We start from the raw sequence: 12819 nt of genomic DNA, 5'->3' as shown, positions 1-12819 counted from the left end.
TTGCGAGGCTACAAACGAGAGCGGCAATCGCAGCTAAATGCGTTCTCAACCTCTAAGAATGCGAGAATGTAGAAAAGAAGCGAGCGCTGGGTTCGTCTGGTATATAAAGACAACCAGTGATGTCACCGAGGTCACATTCAATGGTGTGACTTTGTTGGTATATATTCTCGACCTCTGTGCTGCGCACATGTAGTTATCCAGGTGCTAAAGCACCGCCCTCTGGCGGTCAGGAGGAATGACATAGAACTTTATTAATGCCATGTGAAGACTCCCTCAGAGAAATTGAGGTTCCAGCAGCATTGTATAACAGCACACAGGGTAAGAAGCAGACAGAGGGTCAAAAGTGAAAGTAAAAAACAATTTGCAAATATAATTATAAATACACAATCATCAACACCAGAAATACTGCTCGCTACTGGTTTACTGGCTACTACTGTTCCTCTCCTTCCCGTCCTCTGTCTTCCTGTTACTCCTCCTCCCCCCGAGTGAGGAGTTGTACAGTCTGATGGCCTGAGGAACAAAGTTTTTCAGTCTGTTGGTGCTGCACTTGAGAAGGAGCAGTCTGTGGCTGAAGAGGCTCTTGTGGTTGCTGATGACGGTGTGCGGAGGGTAACTGACATAATTTCCAACAGTTTGTCCAGTGTTCTCTTTTTTGTAACTGTCACAAGAGGGTCCAGCTTCATGCCGACCACGGAGTCAGCCCACCTGATCAGTTTGTCAGAGACAGAAACAGAGATCATAAGACGACAGTAGTGTGTAAATGTAACAGTGGCATACAAATTTAAAGCTTATCTAAAGTTTATCAAATTTAGGTTGACTTGGATCTTGGTGATTTGCTGCGCTCCTGTTTTCTGAAGCTGCTGCTGTCCAATAACCAGAAGGAAACTGGTGCAGGTACAGCATGGACCTGGCCTGATGGAAAGACTCTACTCACAGACATCAGCCCGTGACTGTATTTTTCCCCATTAACAAGCCAAATTGACGTGGACACACACAGACACACACACAGAGCAGTCAACTGGCCATGCGTAGTGATTTAAGGCAAGTATTATCAGAGAGTTATAGGTCATTGTCTAAATGAAGCGTGGTCGAGCAGCGGCAGTCTCATTTCCACCGTGTGACCTTTTCTTGCTAGATGCTGGCAGGATGAAGGCGCTACATCGCTGACATTAATGACCTGCTCTCTCTCTCTCTCTCTCTCTCTCTCTCTCTCTCTCTCTCTCTCTCTCTCTCTCTCTCTCTCTCTCTCTCTCTCTCTCTCCATCTGTGACTGTCATTCTCACGCTCACTCGCTCAGTCTCGGCCTAACTGTGCATGCTGCACTACAAAGTGGTGATAAATAAAATTCAAAGTTTCAATGAAATTAAAAGGCACTGGCTTACAAGTTCCTGTAAATGATTGCACAGACAATAAGAAATATCCTCATAGTTTGTAAATGAGTGTCCATATTTTTAGCACATGGCCCTCATGTACTCGTTTGTGCTTGGTAGTTGTTCTTTCTCAAACTTTTTTTACATGGCTGCACATAGAGCTGCAGCTAATGATTAATTTTATTTTATAACTGATTAATCAATTGCTTATTTTCACAGAATAATTGATTATTCATTATTTTATTCACACACAATGCCAAGTGCATATATCATATTAGTGTAATTCATAAAATATATAAAAACAAGCAAAAATGAATAAAATTACTGTCAAATTGTATAAACAAACAATAATAAAAGGCTTCAAGAAGGTGAAAATTTAAATAATATATATAGTAAAAAGTAGTAGTAAAGACAGAAAAAAAAATTGCCATTGTGATGCAGCAATCCTGGCCAAAGGTAAAGGTTTTGCTGCATCATGGCAAAAAAAAAAAATAAGAAAGATATTTAGAATAAAATGGAGTAATTGTTGTCGAAACCATGCATACAATCTAGTTAGTTCATAAAAAGTGATGTACTCGTATATACAAAATTTCATAGTATTAATATCAGCAATATCAACTTTACCTTCAAGTGAAAATCTCAACTCTTTGATTTGACACGCAGTTGGCACACTGATGTCACACCTGACTAGAAACATGTTCTTCATTTGACTGTCAGGACATAAGATTTCTTACATTGAACTGTGTTGCAAATTAGCAACAATAATAGAATTTGCATCATTGGCCCATCTTTTGGATAAATATTTAATTTTTACATTTGTATTGTTTAACATGGTTTGACGTAAGCTAACATAGTGGCAGTATTTCTGCTCTGACACACTATACGTACATTTAGTAATAGAAGAAACCTTGTATGTGTTGTATAAGGAAAATTTAGCATTCGTCTCATATGTCTGTTCCACATGGTTTGAAAATGTGTAACATTTTTGTCCTCAAGGTTCCAGCACTGAGCACCATAAAACTGTGAACACTTTGCATTAAATATCTTGGATACAATATCTATGTTACACCTGCATATGGATGCTAAAATATGGTTAACCCGATACGTTAAATCACTTTTCTTTGTTCTCGTTTCCGTACTCCCTAACATTGTCTACCCAGGTATGAACATTACCATTCAACTTAACACTTTGAGTATCATGTTTCCTCTTACTGAAAAACATACAAACATTAGTTGTTGGAATTAGTTGCTAGGTCCATAAAATGCCAGCAAATGGTTTAAAATGTCAGTCAGTGTTTTAAAGAACCCAAGATGAATACGTTAAATGTCTTGTTTTGTCCACAACCCAGACTTACACAGCTTACTGCCAAATGGGAGTAAAGAAACTACTGAAATAAACCAGAACGTATTAACAGTTAAGAGGCTGAAATCGGAGAATCTGGATATTTCAAAGAAAAAAAAACAACAATTAATTGATTATCAATTAATTGACTAGTCGATTAATAATCAGTTAATTGTTGCTGGTCTAACTTGAAAACTGTAATATATCTGTTTTTAGAACATGTCATACATTGGCAGGGCAGAATTTTATAAGATTAGAACATGTAACCTGGCTAATTAAAATGACAGCTGCCACCACAAGCTGGCATGGAGCACCATTATCCTTGTTGGAGCATGCTAGCTAAGTAGGAGTTGTAGTCTGTTTGGAGCTAAAAGTAACTCTGATCCAGATCTTGGCTCCCTGACTCCTTATCGTAGGGCTGTGGTAAGGAACCTTGGTGTGTTGTTTGACGACTGTTTAAAATTTGAGAAACAAATTGACAGTGTGGTAAGAGCCAGTTTTTTCCAGCTGAGACTCCTGGCAAAAGTCAAACCCTTTCTAAGCCAAAAGGCCCTTGAAAAGGCTATGCATGCTTTTATCAGCTCCCGGATTGACTATTGCAATGCACTTTATGTTGGTATCACTCAAGGCTCTCTAAACCGACTCCAACTGATCCAGAATGCTGCTGCTCGCCTGTTGACCAACACCAGGAAGCACAGCCACATCACTCCTGTACGTTACTCCCTGCACTGGCTTCCAGTCCGTTTTAGAGTTGATTTTAAACTGTTAATGTTTGTTTTTAAAGCTGTAAATGGCATTGCACCTTCTTATTTATGTGACCTGTTAAAAACGCACAACCTGTCAGAGCACTTCGGTCTGCTGACCAAAAGTCCAGGTCCAAACAATGGGGTGACCATTCTTTTGCAGTAGCAAGTCCTAAGTTGTGGAATGCATTACCTCCTGAACTGAGGTCCATTAATAGCTTGCCTCTGTTTAAAGCTAAGTTAAAAACATACTTGTTCAGGGCAGCTTTTTGCACATAATTGCTTTGACACTTTTTTTTTATCTATTTTTATTCTATTTTGGATGCTCTTATTGTGTTTTATTGTGTTTTTCGTATTGTTCTTTTTATTTTATCTCTAGCTGGTGCTATTGGAAAGCACTTTGGTTCAGTGAAAACTGTTGTAAAGTGCTATAGAAATAAAACTTGATTGATTGATAGTAACCAGCATTGTCTGACAACTTACGTGAAACTATCAATTTTTTTTTTTTTTTTTTTTTTTTTTTTTTATCCTTCAGTATATCTATTTTATCAGATTATTGGTAAACTGAAACAATTACTGCCATATAGTAGCATGGAGAGAGCCAGCATTATAGCAGAAAGTCATGTCTTGGCACATGCAGTGATGCTGGGTCTTGCCATATCCAACACTTCATGGAACTGCCCTGAGTCCCAGGCAGGCAACCAGTACATCCCCACTGCTCAAAAAGTAACAGCCTGTCAACCACAGCCAGGTGAAACATGGCCGTCCCATTGACCTTGTCCAGCCACTGGTGTCCTCAGTGCGCTCCTCTCTGTGCATGACCAGCATGCACAGAGAAATGCACCACATGTCCAGAATGTCATAGCTGATGTTCTCTCACAATGCAAGTGATATTCCTCCTCTGAGTCTCCCTTAGTGTTTATTTGACACAAGGTTATTACAGCAGTACTGAAGGATCATCTGAAGAAACCGAGTACCAATGACATCCAGTTGACACGCTTGGGGAGAGGGGAGAGGTTATTCATCAGCTGTAAATTGTAAATCATGGATTTTGTATAGCTTCAAGTCAGACTTTTAAATTTACCCGTTGCTAAATAATAACAGTTCCGCAGGGATCACTAAATAATTTCACTTGGGGAATACAAAATTCATGTTGCTTTGTTTTTCCAGTTCAGCTTAAATGTTTACTCAAGTATCCATTTAGTTAAGTGTGCAGAAACATTGCAATTTTCACAAAGAATATCTTTATTTACTGATATGCTTTTCAAATTGAGAAAATACCAATATTATTTTTATAATATATGAAAATAAGGCATTTTTTTTATGTTTCATGAGAAAAATGTGTTTTTATTTATTATGTGCCTTAGCTTTAGTTAAGTTAATGTACATTAGCCAGTTCAGTGAATATGCTGTGACAGCAGTTTATTGTGCGTTCCATGTCAGAATTCCTGTTACAAGTAAGACATTTCACTTGGAATGCCCCCTGAAGTTGTACTGTAATTCCACCTTATTAACTCATCTGCTAACTAAGCTGTTACGAGCATAAACAGCAGTGAAGACTGCAATTTTTACAGTTTTGGGGAGTTGTGTTTATACAGATAGTACTGTCCTACTCCTGTCTGTGGACGTCTTGGTTTTTTAATGCATGAAATATTATGTAATATGTTATCAGCTGGTTTCACTTATATTGCCTAATGTGGTAGCTGCACTGGCTGCACAGCACGGTAATTTGAAACACTAATGTACATTCTGTGCTGTTCTCTTCCATGAGGTCTCTCTGGTGGCCCACATATTTGTGTAGTTGTCTTTACTCCAAAAGAGAAAACACAGCAAAGGAGGCATTTAACTCACTAGTTACTGCATTTCCAGTCGCGACTTCCATCTTTTGACATAACTGTAACCTAGCATTAGTTGCCATATCCTAACATTGAAGGCAATATCCACAGAACACCCCTGTGTTTCAGGAGAGTTTTACATTATCACAAGGGTCTTTTGATGCGAGAACACAGAGCGGCTAATGTTTGTCCATTTCCTATGCATGAAAATTTTAAGAATTTGTTGACTTAAAGTAGCAGGAGGTGGTAAAATCACAAGTCAGAATTTCAATACATCCACTTGGGAAATGATTCACAATATTAATACCAGCATTTTGGCATCAAAAGTAATCCTATATCTTGAAAATAACCCCCCCACCCCTTGAATGTAACAAAGTATGGTCTATTTTCAATTATCTGGCTATTCCGCTATGTGTAAAGTTTGTCCATGCTCTTCAAAAACTTTATAAACACAATTCTTTCACGAAGGTTTTATTTCAGTAACACTGTGTGAATAACAGAATTTAGGAGGAGGCCATGCTCTTCAAAAACTTTAAAAACATAAGCCATTGTCAAAGGTTTTATCAAATTCTTTAGCCTGAAATCTTGTTTTTGGCTTGGCCATGACACTTGATTTACTACAACTTGCCATGCTATGACTTGAAATTACATGTGTAATTGCATGATCACTGTAATAATATCAGTACTTATGTAGCTTTTGTGTCTTCTCTAAAACAAGTACTACCAAGTCAGGAGCATTATATATCATAAACTTGAATGTTGTGTTCAATGCAGGGTTTATCAAAACTAATCATGAAGTCAAAACAATTACATTCTAATATTTCGAAAGATGTTAAAATTACAGTATATATTGCAGTTTTCTTTTTTGCGTGGGGTGGGGAGTTTTTGTCATGGTAGACACCCACTTCCTATATGAAATATCTCCCAAATTACACAATGCACAATCTCTGAAGTGGATGTAAGCATATTTAAAAAAATATATTTATATTTTCTACCATTACCACCTCCTGCTACTTAAAGCTGAATTGTAGATGCCTTTAATTGCATTATTTACAGCATCACTGTTATGACTGCAAGTGCATAATTGCAGATATGTTATACTAGAGTTTAGTAAAGTGAGAAATAAAATGTGGATATCTATAATGAGAGTCCTGACAGTCTAATACATGTTAATGTTGTTAACACGTATTTATTCTAAACAACCAACTAGTGCTGCTTTTAAAAACATAACAATTAGACCTGAGCAGGTACATTAATTGTTACATCAGCGGCTGATGGTAAAAAGCAGAATCTATACATTTATATGAAAATGTCATATAATAGCTTTACTCTATTCATTTAAAATTTTATACAGTATGAAAATAAAGCACACAAATGTGAGGCAACATGTTCATGCATCCACTATATATGTACACATTTCAGATCTCTGCCACAAATTTTATAGCTTCTCAGTATTGAGCTGTGCAATAAATCTAAGACACTTCTGGAATTTAATGTCTGTGCTAGTCATTGCATCACCAGAGGAGCAAGCACGAGTACCAATAAAGCTGTGAAAGCCAATAATGAGCCAATAATATATACTGAGTGAGAGTGAGATATTAGTCAGCCTCTTCCTGTCTCCCTGTAGATCAGAGTCCTGCAGTGTGTCTGTCTTCTTCTGCTGCCGCCGTTGATGCTAATGTCGATGATGAGGCCGTTGATGGAGATGACGCCAGCGCCTCTCTACCCGTCTACCCGGGGATGCAGTTCTGCGCCAGCCAGTACACAGACCGAATATATCTGTACTCCAAGGTACCGCTGCCTGTGTTTGTTTTTGCATATTGAATCATGATTAGAGTCGTCTCAGAAGGGAAGCAGACACGTTCTGATAATTATTCTCAACTCTGATTTTTCTTCCTTCTGCTTTTGTGATGAGGTGGTGCAGATAGGAGGATTGTTATAATCCTTTAACCTCAGTGTGTGCATAGTAGTGAAGGAAAAAAAGCCATGTTGCAGACAAAATTTAGCTTTACATAAAATACATAGCATGTTGTTCTTCTTAATGATATGGAAACCCAAGTAAAGTCTGGCCAGTCACTGCATACAGCTTCTTTTGATTTTGGTTGTGTTAGAGCTTTCAGCTGCAGTCAGTTTATCCAGTGTGTCAATTAGAGGTCTTCACAGCAGCCAGTCTGAAAGTGGGAAATATACCTGGACCTGAAATGGATAGTTACCTTTAAAGGGCAATGAGACCTGATCCAGAATGACAGTGATTAAGTGATCACCGGCACGAGCAGCAAACTTTTGACTCCAAAGGTTTTTGGAGGAAAGAAACTAAACAGCCTTTTAATGAAGTGAAGACCACTCTCTTTTCTTTTGTGCTTCACAGTTCAACTTCTCTGCCCCACCTCACAAATGTATTTTGAACTGCAGTTATTACACTGCATGATACGAACTGACAGCGAGTCTGGCATAAGACACAGTAGGCCCTATCTTTCGCCATGTGCAAAACAGCGCACAGTGCAATGCGAGTGTCATTTCTGTTTTATTTTCCACCTGAAACAGTTGTCATTTTCACAGCCTGTGAAGGCCAAATAAATTTGTATTCATCTATGCACCTGTGGCAGTCTTCATCTGTAATTGTCATGTGGTCAGGTGAAAAGCTCTCACACTTCTGTCGGCCATTACAAGAAAGCATTTATGCATTACAACACCCAAAAGCTGGTCTAAAGTCTGTTGCTGGGGCTTTGTACCATTTTATGAGAGCAGCACTCAGATGCAGATTCCATAAGTGGCCTCACCACACACATACACTTTAGGACATGCTAGGCTTAAGAAAACAAGTGAAATTCATAAGTTAAGTTCTTATACTGAAAGCCCACACTCTTGAACATTAATTCATTCCATTTCTACACCTACTTATTCCAATTATGGCTCACAGGGGGAGCTGATCAATCCCAGCCAGCATCATCAGGCAAGAGGCTGGGTACACCTTTGACAGGTCGCCTGTCTATCACAGGGCCACATACAGACAAACAATAACATTCAGCCCTATGATCAATAGGTTTCCAATTCACCTAACCTGCATGTCTTTGGAAGTGGGAGCAAGGTGGAGCACCCAGAGGGAACCCATGCATGCACAGGGAGAACATGCAAACTTCACACAGAAAGGACCAGGCAGGAAGCAGTCCCACGGCCTTCTTACTATGAGGCAACAGTGCTAACCATTAAGCCATCGTGCCGCCCCATTCTTGAATAATGAGAGGGAATATAACCTTCATACTCCAACCGTATAGCAGACAAAGAAAGAGCATGCCAACTGCACAGATAGCTCTCAGCTAACCTTAAAAGGTTCTGCATGCCACAGCTACATCTTCATGGGTGATATCCACCTGACACTTCCCCCAGAAGGGTAACGGGTATTTAAGAATGCAGTATTTACATAGGCGTTAAGCTGACTATCACAGTAAATTCCGGTGACACTTTATTTATTCCACATGTAGGGTATGCTCACTCACTCAGTCCCTGCAGGTCCATTTCCTGAATAGAAATCGTCTCCACAAATCTCCCTTGTGTCCATTCTGTCCCTTGGCACAGTGTGCCTTACGCACGCCTATTTAAAGTTGATGGCAGGTAACACCCTGATTGGTTGCTATGATATTGATGCCCTTATGCAATGTGGAGCATTAATCCAGCCCCTTATGTGACCAGTGTTCAGACTATATGTCCTCTAGCTAGCAGTGTGTCCTTGGACACAGCCAAAATTGATGTGTGACACTTGTTATAGAGCGTGTGCTACAGATTCGGTTCCATCCACTTACAGTTCAGACACACTTTTAATGCAATTTGGATTCTGTCCAACTCTGGTTTCAGTTACGAAGAAACTAGTGGAACCATGAAATCCTCCAGTTAAAACGACCACCAGCCTTCTGACCAGGAGCTCAAGTGTGGCTTTTTCCTTTTGCGTCCGCCGAGGGCGTAATAAAATCATTTGCATTTATTTATTTTTTTCATCTGTCTGTCTGCCTGTTAACAGGATTACATCGAAACTACGGCACATATTTTGATTACATTTTCACCACAGATGGATTTTAGGCCATGGAAGACTTCATAAAATTTTGGAGGTGATCCGAATCCGTTTCTGGATCAAGATTTCACTTTATATAGGCTTGTAAGGATTACTTCAAAACTACTTCACGGATTCTCACCAAATTTGCACCACATGTAGATATTAGGCCATGGAAGGTATGGCCAATGAATTTTGGAGGTGATCCGGATTCTGGATCAGGATTTCAATTTGTACACTTCACATTATCAGATTTTGAGGATTACATCAAACTGCTTAATGGATTTTTCACCACACATTGGTATTAGACCTGGGAAGAATTTTATTTTGGAGGTGATCTGGATCCGGATTCTGGATCAGGATTTCACTTTGTAGACTTTTAAGGATTACGTCAAAATTACTTCACGGATTTGTCACGATGTAAAACCAAGACCAGGAAGATACTATTTTGTTTCAGCTTGTGAATTAAATACAGATTGCAACATTGTGATCAGTTGGACTGTTCTGGATCAGCATGCAGTTATTGCATTGTGTTGTAGAATCCGATTCCAGGTAAAGTTCTTGTCAACCCTTGGCGGATGTCAGAAATGTCAGATTGCTCTTGTTTTCTTTGATTTTTGCTCTTTTTTGTTTTTCATCAACTCTGTTTTTTTGGGCGGGGGGGTGCAGAGGATACAGGTATCATCTCTGAAGCATTATGTGTACTTGTGACACAATTGAATACACAATTCAGCCCCCTCTCGGTTTATGTCCAGCCTGAGAGTTACTGAGTTGTCCGTGTAGCTGTCCATGTTTTTAATGTTGCACTAGCCGGTAGCATCAGTTGTTAAGTCTTTTCTGCCCGTTACTGGCATCAGCAGGTCATTTATTGATTGTTCTGTATCGACACCCTTCTCTTTTCCTGTTGTTTTACAATCTGTGTAAAGGATCTAGCGTGTAGGCCTGCCTGCAGCATTGAATCTGGGCCAAAAGGAAGAAACAGCACAAAGGACAACAAAAATCTACAACCTCAAGCTTGAAATGGGGGTGAAAAAAGAGAAGCTTTTAGTGAACATCGTTCAAGACCCCACGCTGTGAGCTGTTTTAGCTGTGTTCTTTTTGAGGCTGCAGCAGATGATTATGTAAAAACGCATTCCTCCCTAAGTGAAGCCGCTGTAAGAATAGTGCTCCACCCACCGCCAAATGTGATTCACCAAATTGAATTAAATGTTAAATCTGCTAATGCAACAGTGAGTGAGCCATTCGTCGAGAGAAAGCAGAGATTCAGTGTTATATTTATACATTTCTTTGTAGGATGAGTGCTAAGCGTGATCTGGCAGTGCACATTGTGCTATTATCGCATTACATGTTTGGCTAAAGGTTTCGGTTACCGACGCGCAGGACTGCAGTCGTTTTGAGGATGGAATACAGCAAATCTAACCTGTGCTGAACTGTCAAGAAAGAGGAGCTTTCTTCAGTGCATTTTGCTTCATATTTTGTAAATGAAATGTGGAATATATGATTTAATCATTTTATTCCTGTTCTCAGGCGATAAAAGATATGTAAAATCTAAAGGGCAGGTAGAGTTTTCAATAGCTTTTTAATATGAAATTGCATATCTGCAATTGTTTGATGGAACAGAATGTTAATTTTCTTTTTAAACAGAAAATATGACTGAGGTTCTGGTCTCTCTGACAGTGTGCAGCTGCTGACAATATAATTGTTTTAAAAAGGCACATTAAAATACTTATCCCACAAGAGACAATTAGCAAACAAGCCAGATGAGAGATAATAGACAACATCACAAAGGTTAGAGTTTAAGCATGAAGCCTTTTAACCAGTGATTAAAGACTTTAATCATTCATCTACAACCTGGAAATCAGCTTTGATGAGCACAGGCTTTGAAAACGTGCAGTGGTGTGCTATTATAGGTTAAGCACTGTAGACCAAAGTAGAGAAAGTCTTGAAACATAACCTTTTTTTTTTTTTTGTTTTCTTTTTTTTTTTTTGTCTTTTACCAGAACAATCACCCTGTTGAGTCAATACGCATTTGTTGCTATACGATTGGGACTGTATGAAATAAAAGGGGCTAAAAAGCTTCCAGTGTTCATTCATAATCTTTTGTTTAATAGGACTTAAAGATTTAGGAATTATCAAAATATTAGAGGTGTAGTTTCAAGAAGATCAGTGGTTTTTCTCTTTCATGTGACACACATGCCATCAAATTTTAAATCAACATATATGTATTGACAAAAGTAGGCATATCTTAAAATATTAATGAACATTGGTCAGCAATTCCATCATGTCTAATTGTATCACATTCAACTAGGTAAAACTCCATGTGGTTGACATGGAGCGCCATTATGATGTCATTTTTAGGTCTGTAACACCAGGTACAGATCGTTCTATTCTACAAATAATGCCCATTAATGGCTCTAACACACGTGTGGCAAAAACTTATTTTGGGAAAACACAATGTAAAAATAACCGCAAGTTTCTTGCTGCAGGTAATCATCTACAACAAAATGAATTCTCAACATGTGTAGGGTTTTCACAGAGTTTTATTAATGTTCAAAAATTGTTGAATTCCCCCCCCCGCCCCAAAACTATTCAAACATGAAATGAAAAAGTTGACGCCAGCTGTCACATATTGTAATCACTTGTGTAACATAGAAACAGCTACAGTATCAATTTTATTTACAATATCATGTGTCAAACAGAACCATAAAATATTGAAGTGCAGCAGAATTAAAAATGTATTTATCTTGTAATTTTATAGAATTTCTTTTAGATTCCCCACACCTAAATAGAATTCTATCAATTCATGTTACTAATCATTCTAACATACCAACGTGTTAAAACATAATCTGCTTGTTGAATGGTGCCAAATTAAATTATTTTAGAAACAAAGGAAAAATAGATGGAGTGCATCAGATTTTCAATTTGTAATCAAGATGTGTGCCAAAGGTATTACTTGGGGGTGAGTCAAAATTATCTTTTGCATCTGCATCCACATTACAACCAAAATGTAATGGGTTCAAGATCATATAACAACCAATAATTCCAACAAGTGTCATAAAAATCGACTCATTAGGTTTTGAGTAATTCTGCTAACAGACCATCAGAGGCAAAAATGTAACCTTCCTGGTGGAGGTTGTAATGACAGAAGACTACAGACTGCTGAGGGAATACAAGGGTGTTCGATCAGCTATAAAGTCACAAATATGCTCTAACAAGCCCCAGTCGCTTCATTTTGAAACACCTAATCAAGATATGTCTGCAAGGAGATGGAAACAAAAGCACTGGAACAGAAACGTTAATGTGGACAACCAGTCGTGATGTTTTAAATCAGCCGTGGAACATCCGCAGGGAGCTTGTGTGCAAGGAATTTCAGCAATGCAATCAAATGACTGAGCTGCATGCATCATTGAACTTTCTACTCCAGCCAGCCTGCCCAAACTATAGTTTAACCTCAGTCTGATTCCACTCCTAAGCATTCTTGCCA

The 12819-nt window shown here is 38.6% G+C and overlaps 1 protein-coding gene across 1 annotated transcript in view; it reads left to right on the top strand.

Moving 5' to 3' along the window:
- The window catches only part of zranb3 (zinc finger, RAN-binding domain containing 3), a 320504-nt gene that overhangs the window by 202684 nt on the left and 105001 nt on the right, over window positions 1-12819 (top strand). The window contains exon 15 of the mRNA XM_034175776.1: window positions 6918-7081. Within this exon, the coding sequence (XP_034031667.1) occupies window positions 6918-7081 (164 nt within the window). The remainder of the gene's footprint in view (window positions 1-6917; window positions 7082-12819) is intronic.

This window comes from Thalassophryne amazonica, chromosome 1 (genome assembly GCF_902500255.1).
Source record: "Thalassophryne amazonica chromosome 1, fThaAma1.1, whole genome shotgun sequence".
NCBI lineage: Eukaryota > Metazoa > Chordata > Actinopteri > Batrachoidiformes > Batrachoididae > Thalassophryne > Thalassophryne amazonica.
The sequence above is the reverse complement of the archived record's forward strand: the minus strand, read 5'-3'. Positions and strand labels throughout refer to the sequence as shown.